Source organism: Schistocerca serialis, chromosome 4 (genome assembly GCF_023864345.2).
Source record: "Schistocerca serialis cubense isolate TAMUIC-IGC-003099 chromosome 4, iqSchSeri2.2, whole genome shotgun sequence".
Lineage (NCBI taxonomy): Eukaryota > Metazoa > Arthropoda > Insecta > Orthoptera > Acrididae > Schistocerca > Schistocerca serialis.
Window position 1 is genome coordinate 625,083,594 of NC_064641.1, and position 19,592 is coordinate 625,103,185.

The 19,592-nt window shown below is 37.7% G+C and overlaps 1 protein-coding gene across 4 annotated transcripts in view; it reads left to right on the forward strand.

Moving 5' to 3' along the window:
• The window catches only part of LOC126475439 (DNA repair and recombination protein RAD54B-like), a 343,815-nt gene that overhangs the window by 175,709 nt on the left and 148,514 nt on the right, over positions 1 to 19,592 (forward strand). For all 4 annotated transcript variants that reach the window (XM_050103292.1, XM_050103293.1, XM_050103295.1 and 1 more), the window contains exons 9-10: positions 8,071 to 8,194; positions 16,804 to 17,009. In XM_050103292.1, the coding sequence (XP_049959249.1) occupies positions 8,071 to 8,194; positions 16,804 to 17,009 (330 nt within the window). The remainder of the gene's footprint in view (positions 1 to 8,070; positions 8,195 to 16,803; positions 17,010 to 19,592) is intronic.

The window sequence follows — 19,592 nt, forward strand, 5'->3', positions numbered from 1 at the left end:
TGCAGACTTTGCAAACAACAAATAGAAACAGTAGATCACATCACAAGCGGATGTACAATACTAGCAAATACAGAATACCCCAAAAGACATGACAATGTAGCAAAAATAATACATCAACAACTTGCCATACAACATAAACTAATAAAACAACACGTTCCCAAATACAAGTATGCACCACAAAATGTATTGGAGAATGATGAATACAAATTATACTGGAACAGAACCATTATAACAGATAAAACAACACCACATAACAAACCTGACATCATACTCACCAATAAAAAGAAGAAATTAACACAACTAATCGAAATATCCATACCCAATACAACAAATATACAAAAGAAACAGGAAAAAAAATTGAAAAATACATCCAACTGGCTGAGGAAGTCAAGGACATGTGGCATCAGGATAAAGTTGACATCATACCAATTATACTATCAATTACAGGAGTCATACCACATAATATCCACCAGTACATCAATGCAATACAGCTACATCCAAACTTATATATAGAAGTACAGAAATCTGTAATTATTGACACTTGTTCAATTACCCGAAAGTTCCTAAATGCAATGTAACATATACCATACAGTTAAAAGGAAGTCACACTTGATCAAGGTCTGCGTCACCTTCCATTTTTAACCAGACATAACGTCTGAGACAAGAAAGAAATAAAAATAATAATAATAAAGTCAGGGGCAGCTCATTCTTAATGGCTAGAGTGGCCCAGCCCCATTAAAAATTTTGTGATATAATTATATTTTTTGTGTTTTTTCAGTATTATATCAGAAAGTCTGAGTATGAAATGATTTTGGTATAGTAAAAGCGGCAGAGACCAGAGGTAAACAGGCTCAGTTTCCACTGTCGATTACAGGCACATAATGTCAGTTTGCCTGTAGCTGGGCCCATCCTTACTGCTGCCCTTTCTTACTCCTTCAAGCGACCTGCACTTGCTCCACACCCTGGCTCGTAAATGTGCAGTCACAGTGACATGGCTAAGCTGTTTGCCTTTCTCCACCTCACCCCTTGCCATACCGTAGCTTAGGGCTACCTCTGGCAGGCCTTGCGGATGGACCAGCTCACACAAACACCTCTTTCCCTGCACACCAGTGAACCCTGCTGTCTCTCTCTTTCTTCCTTGCCCACCTGTCTCCACGTCTTCACCATGTTTGGGGCCAGTCAGGTGTGGACCATAGCCAGAGCCGTACAATGTGATACTGGCAGAACAACCAAAGCTGAATCCCCCCCACCCGTCACCCATTACATTACATGAATACTTGTTCCATAGATTATGAATATGACATTTTATAATGGTGTGGAAAATATCAGTTTAACAGAAGTTTTCTTTACACAATATAATTAATTAAATAATAGATTTTTATGCAGTTATTACTTCATGTCTAAAAAAAAACATCTATTGAGTAGAAGGAGTTGTCTTTCAGAGTGTCTTTTAATTTGTTTTTACATGCTGGTTGGCTATCTGTCAGACTTTTAATGGTATTTGGCAAATGAACAAAGTCTTTTGTGGCAGCCTAGTTCATCCTTTTTTGTGCCAAAGTCAGATTTAACCCAGAATAATGAAGAGCTAGAGTTGTAGCTATGCACATTGCTATTTTTTTTTTAATTGGGAAGGCTCATTAATAACAAATATCACAAGTGAATGTATGTATTGTGAAGGTACTGTGAATATCATGTTCCTTAAATAAATGTCTGTAGGTGATCTTGGATGGGCTCCAGCTATTATTCTGATTACACACTTTTGTGAGGTGATCTTGGATGGACTCCAGCTATTATTCAGATTACACACTTTTGTGCAATGAATACTTTTTCTCTTAATGATGAATTATCCCAAAATATGGTTCCATATAAAAGCAGTGAGTGAAAGTAGGCATAGTAAGCTAATTTACTGATATGTTTATCACCAAAATTTGCAATACCCCAACAGCATAAGTAGCTGAACCTAACCATTCCAGCAGATCATCAATGTGTTTCTTCCAATTCAATTTTTCATCAATACACACACTCAGAAATTTTGAATACTCTGCCTTAGTGACAGACCTCTGTTCATAGACTATATTTATCAACGGTGTTAAGCGATTTACTGTACAGAATTGTATATACTGTGTTTTCTCAAAATTTGCTGAGAGTCCATTTGCAGAGAACCATTTAATAATTTTCTGAAAGACATTATTTACAATTTCCTCAGCTGGTTCTTGTTTGTTGAGTGTGATTACTATACTTGTATCATCAGCAAAAAGAACTAGCTTTGCATCTTCATGAATATAGAATGGCAACTCATTAATATATTTTAAGAATAATAAACCAAGACTGAACCCTGTTGGACACCATTCTTGGTACCTCCCCAGGCAGAGGACTCTGCTGATTTTTGCAGACTATCTGTACTGTTAGTTTCAACCTTCTGCATTCTTCCAGTTAAATATGCATTAAACCATTTGTGCACTGTCCCACTCATACCATAATTCTTAAGCTTATCTAGAAGAATTTAATGATTCACTCAGTCAAAATTATTTGAGAGATCACAAAATGTCCCAATGGGTGATGTTTGGTTATTCAAACCATTTAATGTATGATCATTGAAAGCATATATAGCATTTTTTGTTGAAAAGCTTTTCTGAAAACCAAACTGACATTTTGTCGGTACTTCATTTTTATAAATATTGATGATACTCTTGGATACATTACTTTTTCGAGAATTTTGGATAAAAGTGGCAAAAATGAGATTGGGCAGTAGTTCTTAGCATCAGATCTAGCCCCTTTTTTATGCAATGGTTTAACAAAATCATATTTGAGTTCATTTGGAAAAATGACCGGTTTCAGTGAGCCAATACATATGTGGCTGAGAATCCTACTTATCTGTTGGGAACAATCTTTTAGAATTGCCATCAGTTCCATGTGAGCTTTTACTTTTGAGTGAATTTATTATTTTTCTAATTTCAGTAGGAGAAATCTGTCTTCCTGCAATTTGTTCTGTACAGATATTGTATATTGGATTTTGTAATGTTAATGTAGATTTAATAAAAATGAAGTATTATTGAAAAATATTATTTAAATGAGTCCTATAGGTGAGAAATATTGCACTCAACAAATTAAATGTGCCATGGCAGTAAATAAATTATACAAACTTTCTAAAAGAACTGAGAGTAAAACAAAATCTATGTCTTTTTGTTTGTGGCAGCTATTTTACATTGATTTTATCAAGGTGTACTATAAAGAACAGATTTTATTTGCTCCTATTAAATTATTAATAATCTAGGAACCATTAATAGAAAGTAAAATGAAAAGGGCTGTAATCAAGTGCTGAAAACACATTCCTTTACAAGAATAACTGTACCTTCCATTTCCTTGCTTTGAGTGTAGCAAACTCATTGATAATAACATTGGAGTGAAATTTAGCGATATGTTGTATTTTATCAAGATTGTTCAATTTAAGAGTCTGCTTCACCTGTACTCATCCTTCTGTAGCTTTTTTATCATCTTTAATTTAATGAAACTGCATTGTAATTGTCATAAATATCCTCAAAGCTATTTTGATGTTTGGATAAGCAGCTTGTAACCCCTACTTCATTAAAAAAAAAAAAAGTGTTCCTAGATATCCGAATGAGAATTGGACTCAGTGCTCCCCGTCATCTCATTCTACTGGAATTTGAAAGCAGCTATTTCGTTAACTATCTCATCTGTATAAATATCTCTGTTATATTTGTCACTAAAATCTATGGCATATTTTAAAAAATAAGATATAGAGCTCTGTTTTAATGCTTTCTTGGCAGGAAATTAAAGTGAGATGAAATGGTGTGTTGTATGTGGGATGTGTTTCCCTTTTCACTTATTATTCTATCAAATATTTGGAAGCAGTTTCACACCAGTCCTCAGTTGGCAGAAATTTCTGCAAAAATACATTTCATTCCATTTTAACCCTGCTGTTCTGTTCGGGTCTATATGACCCGAAACGAATATGAACGTTATTTTACATTATGTAAATACCAATATATATTTATGAAACTTTGTGACTTTGTCTGAAAATGGATGAGCAGCATGTGTTTTAAAAGGTTTTAAAAAAGTTTAAGAAGTTTGGGCTTCAACTGTAATAGTTGCATATGTAATGTTCGGGTCATAATGACCCGACACAAATATGTTTAGTGTAACTCGTATTTATTTCTAAAATCTGGAAATGGCGAAAATTATTTTTGTTGTGTTGTGTGGGAATAGTGACTGCATCATTCCAACTTACTCTCAACAATCACCTAAAGCTCCATGCGTTCACAACAATGGGCTTGTTTGTTGCTTTCCCCAGGAAATAATAATTGGCAGTTCTCAATAATTGGAATGCTTTGTTTCTGCCCAGTTTGACTTGTGACACCATGGCGATGAGACCATTGAATGATCGTGAGTTGGAAGAAATAGTAAATGCCTCACCAGATGAAGGATCACTTTCTGAGTTTGAAGATCACATCAGCAATGCATCTGAAAGCGAGTGTTCCGATGACAGTTACGACAGTCCACAGCCCATACAAAATAGTGTAGAGACTTTTCTTTCTAAAAATGGGAATATAGAATGGCAGTTGCATCCACCAGCACAACATGGTCGCCTACCAGCTTCGAACATCATCAAGAGTACCCCAGGAGTTACCAGGTATGCAGTCAGCAGAATATCTGATGTAAAATGTTCATTTGAAGCAGTATTTCACACAGCGCTTCAAAATGAAATAATAGAGATGACAAATATTGAAGGGCAGCGAGTTTATGGTGAACAGTGGACAGATATTGATGGTTCTGTTTTCCATGCATACTTAGGACTCTTACTCCTAGCGGGTGTATATCGATCTCATGGGGAGTCTACAAAAAGTTTGTGGGATAAAGATACTGGGCGAAACATATTTCGAGCAACCATGTCTCATGAAACATTCTGTAAGATATCACGTGTCCTGCGATTTGACAAGAAATCTACTAGAGAGGAAAGACGACGTACTGACAAACTTGCCGCAATTCGTAGTATTTGGGAGAAGTGGGTAGAGGTCCTTCCTAAACTGTATAATCCAGGAGAAAATGTTACTGTTGACGAGCAGTTAGTAGCATTTAGAGGTCGCTGTCCATTCAAGCAGTATATCCCAAGTAAACCGGCAAAATATGGGATCAAAATATGGACCATGTGTGACAGCAAAACTTCATACGTACTGAAAGCCCAAATTTATACAGGAAAGGTGAGTGGAGCGGCACCAGAAAGAAATCAGGGAATGAGGGTGGTATCTGATCTCACTTCTGAGTTACGTGGTCAGAATATCACGTGTGACAACTTTTTTACGTCGTACAATTTGGGGCAGCTGCTTCTGAAAAGGAAATTGACTATGTTGGGAACTATACGGAAAAATAAGCCGGAGCTTCCACACAAAATGACCAACAAGGAGGTACACAGCTCTTCATTTTACTTCACAAATGACACTACTGTGGTTAATTATATTCCTAAGAGACACAAGAATGTTGTACTTATGAGCACTCTCCACCATGATGCGGAAATCAGTGACAGGGCTGATAAGAAGCCAAAAATGATTTTGGACTATAATTCAACCAAAGGTGCTGTAGACACGCTTGATCAGTTATTAGGTACATATACATGCAAACGAAAAAGTAATAGGTGGCCAATGATAGTTTTCTACAATATTCTTGATGTTTCTGCTTATAATGCATACGTTTTGTGGATTTCGGTTGACCCTAATTGGAATGCAAGCAAATTGACTAGAAGGAGAATATTCTTGGAGGAACTTGGAAAGTCACTGATAAAAGAACATATTGCATCAAGAACGCATTTCCCAAGAACAGAAGATTCTTTGAGAATGGTCACAAGCATCCAAAACCCGAATGATGTGGGTGGTGTGTCAGAATCGGTAACAACAAGAAAATCTACAAAACGTGCACGCTGTAAGTTCTGTCCATCAAGTAATGACAATAAAACAAACATGGTGTGTGGAAAATGTAGTAAACATATTTGCAAGAAACATGTAACCTACTTGTGTCCACAGTGCAAGCAGTAAGAAAAGAACTGTAGTATTTTATAAGATGATTGTATTGAAAATTCTGTTGTTTCAAATTTATGTGAATACTTGTGCCTAAACTACAATCAGTAAGAAGAGAGGATTCTAAAGTTGTAGTGCTTTCTATGTTGGAATGTAATAAAAAAACTGTAGTGTGTTCTGTACTGTAGTGTGCTCTAAGATGAATATCTGTAATGACAACTGTCTGTTGTTAGAAAATGTCAATACTTACGTCTAAACTGTCAACAATAAGAATAGAAGTATGGAAAAACTGTAGTGCTTTCTAAGTTGAATGCCTGTAATGGAAACTGTCTGTTGTTTCAAATTTATGTGCATATTTAAATGAAAAATATCCCTCAATAAAGTTGTATGCATTGTTATTATTATTATTATTACCATTATTATTATTATTATTATTATTATTATTATTACTAACAAGGTACTGGAATAGAACAACAATGTCGATAGCTAAAACTGTACCAAAATTTATGTTTCTAAAGCATTTTGATATGTCGGGTCATATTGACCCGAACAGTATATATGTCAAGTAAAAGTGAACAGAACAGCAGGGTTAAAGAAGGATCATCAAGCTGACACTACTCAACTATAGACCTGTATTGGGCCAGTTCATTGTAGAGTTCTGGAACACATTTTACGCTCACATATGATCTTTCTGGAGACCAATAGTCTCTTCTGTATGAATCAACATGGGTTCTACAAACAAAAATAATTTGAAACCCAGCTTGACCTGTTCATCCGCAAGACTCAGAAAGCAGTATATACTGGCAATGATTGATACGATGTTCCTTGACTTCCAGAAGGCCTTCAGGACAGTTCTGTACTATTGCCTGGTGAATAAAATATGAATGTATGCCAGATAAGTTTTGTGATTCAATTTCAGAGTTCTTAGTAAATAGAACTTGGCATATTCTTAATGGAGAGCAATCTTCCAGATGTAAAAGTAACTTTGGGTGTAGCCTAATGGAGTGTTATAGGGCTATTAATGTTCATTGTATATGATTAACCTAGTGTATAACAGAGGAAGTTCAATGTGGCTGCTCTTGGATAATGCTGTTGCCTACAGATAAGACATAACACTAGAAACTGTACAAAATGAATGAAGACTACAGAGATTCACACTTTGTAAAGGGATTGGCAGTTGACCCTTAACATAAACAAACATAACATACTGTACATAAATAGGGCAAAAGACCTGTTATTGCTTGGTTACATGATTGCTGGACAATTGTTGGAAGCAGTCACAACCATAGAGTATCTAGAAGTATGTGTATGGAGTGATATAAAGTGGAACTGTCACATAAAACTAATCACAGTAAGGCAGTTGTCAAACTAAGATTCTTTGGAAGAAGCATCAGTAAATGTGGCTTTCCAAAGGAGGAAGCTGCTCACTGAACCCTTGTATGTTTGAGTATTGTGCATCAGTAAGAACCCCCTGACAGATAGTATTTAATAGAGACAGTCAGATGGGGGTATAAAGAAGAGCAGCATCAGCATGTTTTGTTACAAGTTTTTTTTATTTTATTTTAATTTTTTTAAAAAGAGTCAACTGATATGTAGCTTTCTCCAGTGTATACCTCAAAACAGACCATGAAAGTAAAGTTAGGGATAGCTGACCTTGTACAGAGGCTACATGATGGGAACAGGAGTGAAGGAATTGACAGTGGTAGCACAATGTGCTCCGCCTGCACAGTATTTGGTGGCTTGTGAGTGCTGATGTAAATGTAGATATATATAGATATCTGGGAAGAAACTTTGTTAGATAGTGATAGTTGCCCAACACAAATTGATGCTGTCAAGAATATAATTGTACAGAGATTGTGGTAGTGGTGCAAACTGGATGTACAGGCATACCGGTAAGTGACCATGACACCATACCTGCTGAAACTTGAAGTTTTTCTGAATTATTAAGTTATTGTTGGAATTGAGATGTTATTTTAGGTGCTTAAAATTCTTGAAAATGTACTTGACAAACTTAGTTGTTAATGTCACACTTTTCTTGCAGATGTTATCAAAGTTGCAATGCAAGAGACGAATACTGCTTACAGGAACTCCAGTACAGAATGACCTTCAAGAGTTTTACACCCTAGTTAATTTTGTAAATCCTGGAGTACTTGGCCCATTGTCAGGTAAATACAAGTTATTTTGGGTTGGATGGTGGGAAATTTTAAGCCATTATTATTGTTGTAGTCTTCAGTCTGAAGACAGGTTTGATGAAGCTCTTCAAGCAAATCTATCCTGAGCAGACCTCTTCATCTCTGTATACCTGCTGCAGCCTATCTCCATTTGAAGCTGCTTGCTGTATTCATCCCTTGGTCTCCCTCCACAATTCTTGCCCTCAACTCTTCCTTCTATTACCAAACTGATGAATCCTTGAGACCAAGATGTGAATTATTAAACAAAACCCTTTAGTCAAGCTAGATCATAAATTTACATTCTCCCCAATTTGATTCATTACTTCCTGAATAGTTATTCACTCTTTACATCTAATCTTCAACATTTGTCTGTAGCACCATATTTTAAAATCATCTATTCTATTTGTATCTGAACTGATTTTTTCCATGTTTCACTTTGGTACAAGGCTGCATTCTACACACATAATTTCATAAAAGGCTTCCTAACTCTGCAGTTTATATTTAATATTTTTCAGAAATATATTATCTCTATTTCAGCCATTGTCAGTTATTTTGTTGCCCAAGTAGCAAAATTTGTCTACTACTTCTTGTATGCCATTTCCTAATCTAATTCCCTCAGCATAGCCTCATTTAATTTGGTTACATCCCGTTACTTTTATTTTACACTAGCTGTTACCCGCTGATTCGCTCACATATCAGTAGTTTTGTTATGATGCGTTATGGTGAGTAAGCAAGCTAGTAATTTTACAAGGTATCTGTGTCTGTTATTTTCTGTATGTCACATCACATTATATTTTCTAACTGTATTTAAAAAATGCCTTGATTCATTACATTTTTGATCAATCTCCCTATTATGGCTAATTTATGATCAACATATTCAGTCAATAGATCATAATCAAACACTGCCTCACCAAAAGCCTCCCACAGTCCAAATGTGAAGGTACAACTCTGTATTAGTCATACAGCTTTTAAATGATTACTTTTGTTGTGAGTCTTTAAACATTTTGGAAGCTATAAGAGATGCATGATGCTCAGCGTCTAAAATGTGACGGGCTTGTGACTGTCCTAATGTATCTGTAGCAATTAATGCCGCCTGACATTCTGCATGCAAGTTCTGGCAGACATGAGATTGCTCTGGGGTTTGATAGAGTCAAGTAACTTTCGTAGCTTGAGCTCTTTAGAACTATGCACTAAATCAGGCTTAAGTTTGTGAGGCTTATAGTAACTGTTTTAACTATGGTTTTTGGGCATACCATCCTGTTTTATTGTTGTATCTTCACCAAAACTCTCCAGCACTGCCAGGTGGTGTAAGAACTTAATATCATAAAACTCTCTCACAGGAACATTGGATCTGAACTGTTCTCAGAATGGTATATAGACACTAAGAGCTGCCGACCACAGCACTAGTATCTTCTGCATGCCACTTACATACACCAATTGAGAAATAAGATATAACTTTCTAAAGTAGCCTATGGTCTTGCTCAGAGTTCAAGGCATCTCCGTATCAAATATCATTGAAATCAGTTCTGCGGTAGAGTTGCGAAAACACAGCAGAGTGAGTTACTTTTGCAGTTAATAACATTCATATTATTATGGAAGTATGTATTAAACATATTGAGAATTGACTAAGCATTGTATTGATTATGTTGAATCATATGTAGAAACATACCATCCAGTAAAACCATTTTCAAAAAATATGATAAAAGTTCAAAAGTGAAAGAAGAAATGGCTTTTTCAAAGAGTAATTATTGTTCCATATTCTATGTTATATTCTTCAAATCAGTAAATATGTTGTACAACAAACATTCTGAAGTGACCTATGTTCTTCCTCAGCATTCAAGCTATCTCCATACCAAATTTTATCAAAATTTGTTCAGCAGTTTAATCATGAAAGTGTAACAAACAGAGTTACTTTCACATTTATAATATTATTATGGATTTATTGATCATTTTATAACATACTTTTAAAACAACTACTTTCAAACTCCTTCACCGTATCTGATGAATTAGGTCATTGGCAAAACTCCCAAATTTTTATTGTTCCTCCCAGAATTTTAATACTTTATCCAAATTTCTCCTTTGTTTCATTCAGAGTTTGCTCTATTTACGGTCTGAGTAACATCTAGGATAGATTACAGCACTGTATCATTTACTTCTCAACTACTGCTTGTCTTTCATGTCCTTTGACCATTGTAACTAGAGTCTTGTTTCTGTACAAGTTGTGGATAACTATTTGCTCCCTGTATGTTATCCCTGATACATTAAGATTTTCAAATAGTGTATTCCAGCCAACATTGTCAAACATGTTCTCTATATCCGCAAATGCTATAAGTTTACGTTTCTTTAGCCTACCTTCTAACATAAGACATAGGTTCAATATTGCCTCACATGTCCCTCCATTTCTCCAGATCTCGTACTGATCTCCCGTGAGTTGGCTTCACCCAGTTTTTCCGTTATTAAGCAAATAATTAGGATCAGTATTTGTCAACCGTGACTTTTTAAAGTGGTAGTTCAAGAATATTCACAGCTGTCAGCACCTGCTTTCATAGGAAACTGGAATTGTTACATTCTTCCTAAAGACTTGAGAGTATTTCACCAATGTCGTATACATTTCTTGCACACCAGGTGTAGTAGTGTTGTTATAGCTGGCTTTCCCACGGATCTGAATCGTGCTACTATTTCTCAGTAATCTACATCTACATACATACTCCAAAAGTTACTGTACAATCAGAGGCACCAAAATGCAATGGTGTGTGTGTGTGTGTGTGTGTGTGTGTGTGTGTGTGTGTGTGTGTGTGTGCCCCCTCCTGGAATCTGTATAGAGGCATTTATTAATTACAGAATTCTGTGCACATTAACATTGCCTGGCATGACGGGAAATATTATGACTTTAAAAGTGAGTACTTATCATGGGATTCTTTTGGCTTGTAGCCTTTCTTGAGAAATTAATATTCCAGGCATTGTGGCAGTTTTGGGACTGTGCTGCAGTGAAGATGGATACAAACCTTTACAGAATAATGCTAAAATAGTGTCACTAATCACTTCTGTCTCTTGCTCGTACAGCCAATAATGCTGAAATAGTGTCACTAATCACTTCTGTCTCTTCCTCGTACAGCCTTTCTTTTTGAGCTGGAGGGAGGGACCAGTGCAATACCATGAAGTGCAAATTTCAATGCAACATAAGAATGGCAACAGTATACTGAATGTCCCTGTTATCCATCTCCATCTTTCTGAAGAACTGAGTCACCAATTGAAAGGAAAATGAGACAGTTCTGTACTGGAGAGAAAACTGACAAGAAATAATAAAATAAAATTAAAGCCGACATTGAAAATTTTCATTAAACAGATGATAATTGTGCTGGGCAACAAGATCGACAACTAGCTTTGTGGCAGTGTGAAGCTAATATTAGCTCTGCACTTGAAGAAAGTAACAGGAATTAATTGTTTGGGGAGCCAATGTTAAATTTATTAACTCCATTTCTGACAAGAGGAATTTTTAAAAGTGCGTAAGTTGGAAGATAGACGTCAGCAGCCACAGATTGTGTAACGACATTGCTCATATTTCTCTGACATCCCGCTTGGCTGATTGCTATTCCATCTCTGGATCATCCCATCCACCATGGGATACTGAATCCAAACACCCTCCTTCAGCAACACAGTGCGCCTAGTACATCGCCACTGTGACACGTTACCATTGCAACAATGAGAATAGTGCAAGCATTTCAGTGAGCTGTGTCTATATTGCTTTCAGCCAATCCTTTTGAGAAAATTTTGGTGGTAGTGTTGTGTGCAATGTGAGTATTATGAGCAGTTTGATATTTGGTTTATTGGTACTGTTGTAGGACATTCAACACTGTAATTGTGAATAGTCGATTTAGACTAGTTAAATGTTATCATCTTTATCATTGAATGCCTGTTTGACCAGAAGCCTGGAGGCTAACATCCCTGAATGGTTTAGAAGTTTAAGCGAAAATTTAAACATTAAACTAGATTAAATGAATGGAAGTATTAAATCATAGAATGCAAGTATAAATTCTCTACAGAGTTAAAAGAAACTAAGACTGATTTAAATGATGGTATCCAATAGCAGGATTTTCAATTAAATCGGAAATAAAATGAGTTAACACTAATCTTGAGCATAATAAAATAGAGATAAATGATCAAACTTTGCAATTACAGATGACAAAATGTGCTTTAAGAGGGAGTCAAATGATGTAGAACTTGAACAATATGATTTGGTTCACAGTCAGGTTAATGAACAATTTAGGGAAGTAAATAGTGATTTAAAACAAATTCAATATTTAGCTGAACAAAAATTGCATGAAGTACGTAATCAAATCTCAGGCATGCAAGTATGGTTAAATTTTTAGAGCACATATGCTGTATTTTATCTCTTTATCAGTCTCATTTTTTGGACATCAGTATTCCCTTTCACCTGCTTAATTTGGTGCATTTTTATATTATATATATTGTATGTTATCCAAGGATTTCTACTAAGTTTTGTCTTTTTAGCTACTGCAGTCTTTGCTACCTTCACTATTTTATGTCTCAAAGCAACCCAAAGCATCTTCTATTGTACTCCTTCCCCCTGTTCCAATTGTTGCCTAATGATACATATAAAATTCCCAACAACCTACGGTTCTTTTAACTTATACAGGTCCCATATCATTAATTGCCTCCTTCCATGCAGTTTTTGTAGTTTTAATCTGCAGCTCATAACCAATTAATTATGATGTTAAGTTATGCCCCTGCAAATATTTTTGCAGTTTAAAATGCAGTTTTGAAGTCTCTGACTTGCCATTATGTAATCTATGTGAAACCTTATTGTGTCTCCAGGTCTCTTTCACATATACAGTCTTCTTTCAGGATTCTGAAACCAGGTATTAGCAATGATTAAATTATACTCTGTGCAGAATTCCACCTGTCATTCCTTTTTCCTAGTCCATATTCGCTTACTAGTTTGCCTACTCTTTTTCCTACCACCAAATTCCAGTCACACTGAAATATTCAGGCTTTTGGATAGAGTCCTTTCTCAGAAGAAAACTCTCACATATTCACACACCAACAACCTGCATGCCCATGGATATTGTCTCCAGGCACCAAGGACCACTATGACTGTGACTTTGTCAAAAAACTTTAATTTGTCTGTATTATTTTTCATTGTACATGTCTGCGACATCTTGACGCCTGCTCTATGTGGGGAGTAGCAATCTATTTTTTCCATATTGTTGAATATAAGTTTCTTCATCAGCTATTATTTATGTCACAAAAGTTGATAATTATCTTTTCTTGTTCAAATGTGCAACAAATAGACTACAAAAATTGCCAATTCTGTTTCCTTATTGCTCTTTACACTTTTATACTGAATGTTCATTAAGTTGTATCCCATAGAACAAACACACTGCATTCTGTTTTTTTACCACCCTTTGACAATAGGTGCAGCAGGTGACTAACAGAAACAGTGTTGCCATTTCACCCAGTGCTACTAACTTTGTCCAGTCCATGCTAAATGCTGAATGTATATTGATTTCCTAGATTTAAGTGAATTTTGCCAGTGATAGGTACACTATTCCCTCCGTTTGAGCTTCCATGCTGGCATGTTCAACACTTTGATGATTATGAGTTTGGTGCATTTCCAGTCTTGCTGTTGTGTTGCTTTATTATTGTTGCTGTCTGTTTGTACTATTCATGAAATTGGAACAATCAAACCTGATAATAATTAGGGCATGAATTTCTGATCTCCATTACTTTTATTACAAGCTTCAAAATACTGAACCTCAATTACCAAAGAGTCTGTGGAAATCAAAATGTGTCTAATGATTTTAATAAATATGGGATGTTCAAAAAGTCTTTCCACAGTGCCGTATGATTGTTAGCTGTGCATGCCATATGCCGCAGTGAATATACCGAATTGAAACTCAGTGAAATACAAGTTATTAATTTATTAAATATTCATTTTTACTTACAAATTTTCACATTAAATGTTGAAAGTGTCCCCCCCTGTTGTTGAATACACAATTCAATTCGTCTAATCATGTTTCCAAACACAAGCTGTAACATTTCTTTTGTAACAGAAGCAGTGAAAGTGGATATTGCAGTTTTCAATTCATTGATTGATTTTGGATGGTTTTTCGCTGCACCCCAGAAGAAAAAGTCAGGTGGTAGGTTAGGCAATCACCGAAAACATCAGCAAGCAGTGACATTGAAACATGAGCTGTATGCGCGGTTGCACCATCTTGTTGAAAATAACCATTCAGTATTTCACTTAATACAAGTTCTCCTGTGAATGGATACAGACTATCACTGCAGTATCATTGTGTGTTTATTGTTTCCTTGAAAAATATGGGACCCACAATCCGATGTTTAGAAATTGCAATCCAAATTCCTGCTTTCACAGAATGAAGTGGTTCCTCATGAATACACAATGCATTTGCAGTACTCCACATACCTGAATTTTGCGAGTTCATGTACCCGGATAAATGAAACCACGCCTCATCAGTGAAAAACGTTTCATTAAGAATATCCTTTCCATTTTGTTGAATGAAATTTTTGAACCATTGACAATAATGCAGCCTCTTGCCATGATTAGTATTTTTCAGTTCTTGCACAACTGTCACTTTGTATGGGAAAAGTTCTAATTTTTTTCCTTACAGCTGTGTGGGCTGTTCCGACACAAACATCGATTACCTTGGCGAGTTTTCTTACTGACTTGTTCGGACTCATGGTGATGTTATTGGAAATATTGAGTAGTTTATCCTCAGACAAAACGCTAAGATGACCACTTCTCGGTGCATCTGTCACTGAACCCATACTTCGAAATTTGTTAATCAAATCTTGCACAGTATCGCGATGTGGGAGTGTTGTCTCCGGGAAAACTGAATTAAATGTTTGATGAACTGAACTGAAACTGTGTATTTACCGCCCGCTTTGAACACTTGTTTGACTAAAAACACACGTTCTTCAATGGTTAGCATTTTAACAGTGACAGAAATGAAACAAACCAACAAAGGAACTAAACTGAAACGTTCACTTCAACCTGTAACGACACACACCAACGATACTACTGACACTGGCTGAGATAAATGAAACAGTGGAGTGGTAGGAGAGTCCACTTGAAGGGAAGTAACCCAGGCAGGCGAACAATCATACCGCACGTGTGGCTAACAATCGTACGGAACTGCGGAGAGATTTTTGAACACCCTGTATATATATGGTCCACATCATGATGGAAGCAAGGACATTGCACGCATGCGCACACACACACACACACACACACACACACACACACACACACACACACACACACACACACCTCAGCTTGTGGTCTAATGGCTAGCGTTGCTGCCTCTAGATCATGGGGTCCCAGATTCGATTCCCTGCCCAATTGGGGATTTTTGCTGCCTGGGGACTGGGTGTTTGTGTTGTCATCATCATCATCATTTGTGATGGGCTAGATTGGATTGTGTAAAAATTGGACTGTGTAAAAATTGGACTGTGTAAAAATTGGACTGTGTAAAAATTGAGACTTTGTACAGGTGCTGATGACCGCGCTATTGAGCACCCCACAAACCAATCATCATCATCATCATCATCATCATCATCATGGACACAAATGTAATCTCTACATTTGTGTGATCCTTTTACTTTTTTGAGTCAGTTGCTTTCCTGATGAAGACAATCATAGATATTGTCTAACACCCATGTTCTCATAGATAATTAATTAAGTGCACCGACATCCTTTATTTTTGAATGCTTTGGAATGGTATATTTCACTCTATTTTTGTTTTTTTGTGTTCTTCTCATTCTATATTTGGTGCCTTACATTATGCATTCTCAATAGAACTATTTTTAGTCGAATGACTTGAGTTTTGTTTGATCGCCTCAGAGAATACGTTAAGTTTATTATGTAAATTATTTTTGTATCACCACATTTCCCCCATGATGAAAATTCATAAGAACTTAAACATAGTTCTCAAAATTATATCAGTTATTTTAGTTACAGAGTTACCATACTATCTGAGTGGTTTCATTTGGCTACCGTTTTTCCTCGAAGATATCTAGTCACAGGTACAACTCTTAATTGCCTTTTCTTACAAATGCATTTGGCTTTGAACAATTAGTCACAGATATCTGGTCTCCATCATTTCACCACCCCCACCACCAATGCTAACACAGTTACCACAGAATAATTATGACACAGAAGAACTCTTCTCAACGTTTTGACCCCATTACCAGAGACTTGTCGTAGCCATAAACTCATTCCCTTTACACATATGCTTTTTTTACACAATTGCTGTTTTTGCACATTGTCTACTGAGTTTCGATTGAAACGTTGCTAACAGACTCTTTGCATCTGAGAATGACTTCTAACTTTCTTAAAATTCAGTTCTCATATTTGATACACTACCAGTAACTTAAATCTAAAGAAACAATCAATATTTTCTCTCAGGTACATGAGATTTAAAGAATGCTGTAAACTTTTGTTCTGCTGTCTTGCGTATTGTTGGCTTACTTGTGTATTAAATACTTATACTTCATAATGGTCCCTGATTATGTGATTTCACTTCAAATCATGTATTTTGACTGTTCATCATCATTTTTAGATTTTAGGAAGATCTATGAAGCTCCAATTGTTGCCTCTAGGCAGCCAGAAGCAGGCACTGAAATCCGTCTGCATGGTGAACAATGTGCTGCTGAGTTGAACCATAAAACCAGTTGGTTCATCCTACGCCGCACACAGGATCTGATAGACAAAATTTTGCCAACAAAACATGAACTGGTTCTTTTCTGCTGCCTGTCTCAACTACAGGTTTGTTCTTTGTTCCTTTTTGTGAGTACTCCAACATATTATGAGTATATAGGGGTGTGTGTGTGTGTGAGTGTATACCTGTCCTTTTTCCCCCCTAAGGTAAGTCTTTCCACTACCGGGATTGGAATGACTCCTTAGCCTCTCCCTTAAAACCCACATCCTTCCCTCTTTCCTGATGAAGCAACCGTTGGTTGCGAAAGAGTGTGCTCCCTGCCGCCGTTGGATAAGTAGCTGCGCAGCAAGTCGTATACTCCTAGCTCACTCATTTGTTACATAGTTTAATTCTTAATTTCTTTGTGTGTTTTTGGTACTTGCATTGTTTAATTCATAAATTTCAGGTGTATTATAGTAGTTGAGAGTTGTAGCATCGCGTTTTAGTATCTGAATAGTGTAAATTCGCGTAGTCATCTGTCTTCTGTTTTTGTTTCGAACGGCCAGTGTCGGTTGGTCACAGTCAGTGTGCTCCCTGCCGCCATTGGATAAGCAGCTGCAGCAGCAAGTCGTATACTCCTAGCTCACTCATTTGTTACATAGTTTAATTCTTAATTTCTTTGCGTGTTTTTGGTACTTGCATTGTTTAATTCATAAATTTCGGGCGTATTATAGTATTTGAGAGTTGTAACATCGCGTTTTAGTACCTGAATAGTGTAAAATCGCGTAGTCTCCTTCCGCCGCCGAGCAGTGTGTCAGCAGTGCGCAAGTAGCAGCATTACTGCATTTACTAGGCAATCTTGTATTTTAATAACTGTTTAAATTTTGTGTCGATTTGTTTGCGCTCTCTGTAGATTAGTTCAGACATTCTTTGCACAACAGTTTTTAGCATGGATAGGGACTGCAACTGCTGTGTTCGGATGCAGGCTGAGTTGGCATCCCTTCCCGCCCAGCTTCAGGCAGTGTTGGCTTCGGTCACACAGCTTGAGGCTGTTGCCAATGGGCATCACTGTGGGGGTCCGGATGGGGGTTTGTCGGGGACGGCCAGCTCGTCCCACGCATCCCCCGATCGGACTACGACTGTGGTTGCCCGGGATACTGCCCGCATTGAGGCTGATCCCTCACCTGTGGTAGAGTGGGAGATCGTCTCAAGGTGTGGCAGGGGGCGAAAGACATTCCAGAGGGCTGAACGGAAGGCCTCTCCAGTTTGTCTGATGAACCGGTTTCAGGTTCTGTCTCAGGCTGATACTGATCTTCGGCCTGACATGGCTGCTTGTCCTGTTCCAGAGGTTGCCCCTCAGTCTGCAAGATCTGGGCGGCCGCAGAGGGTGGGCTTACTGGTAGTTGGGAGCTCCAACGTCAGGCGCGTAATGGGGCCCCTTAGGGATATGGCAGCAAGAGAGGGGAAGAAAACCAATGTGCACTCCGTGTGCATACTGGGGGGAGTCATTCCAGATGTGGAAAGGGTCCTTCCGGATACCATGAAGAGTACAGGGTGCACCCATCTGCAGGTGGTTGCTCATGTCGGCACCAATGATGTGTGTCGCTATGGATCAGAGGAAATCCTCTCTGGCTTCCGGCGGCTATCTGATTTGGTGAAGACTGCCAGTCTTGCTAGCGGGACGAAAGCAGAGCTCACCATCTGCAGCATCGTCGACAGGACTGATTGCGGACCTTTGGTACAGAGCCGAGTGGAGGGTCTGAATCAGAGGCTGAGATGGTTCTGCGACCGTGTGGGCTGCAGATTCCTCGACTTGCACCATAGGGTGGTGGGGTTTCGGGTTCCGCTGGATAGGTCAGGAGTCCACTACACGCAACAAGCGGCTACACGGGTAGCAGGGGTTGTGTGGCGCGGGCTGGGCGGTTTTTTAGGGTAGATGGCCTTGGGCAAGTACAGAAAGGGCAACAGCCTCAACGGGTGCGGGACAAAGTCAGGACATGCGGGGACCAAGCAGCAATCGGTATTGTAATTGTAAACTGTCGAAGCTGCGTTGGTAAAGTACCGGAACTTCAAGCACTGATAGAAAGCACCGAAGCTGAAATCGTTATAGGTACAGAAAGCTGGCTGAAGCTAGAGATAAATTCTGCCGAAATTTTTACAAAGGTACAGACGGTGTTTAGAAAGGATAGATTGCATGCAACCGGTGGTGGAGTGTTCGTCGCTGTTAGTAGTAGTTTATCCTGTAGTTAAGTAGAAGTGGATAGTTCCTGTGAATTATTATGGGTGGAGGTTACAGTCAGCAACGGAGCTAGGTTAATAATTGGCTCCTTTTACCGACCTCCCGACTCAGCGGCATTAGTGGCAGAACAACTGAGAGAAAATTTGGAATACATTTCACATAAATTTTCTCAGCATGTTATAGTCTTAGGTGGAGATTTCAATTTACCAGATACAGACTGGGACACTCAGATGTTTAGGACAGGTGGTAGGGACAGAGCACCGAGTGACATTATACTGACTGCACTATCTGAAAATTACCTTGAGCAATTAAACAGAGAACCGACTCGTGGAGATAACATCTTGGACCTACTGATAACAAACAGACCCGAACTTTTCGACTCTGTATGTGCAGAACAGGGAATCAGTGATCATAAGGCCGTTGCAGCATCCCTGAATACGGAAGTTAATAGGAATATAAAAAAAGGGAGGAA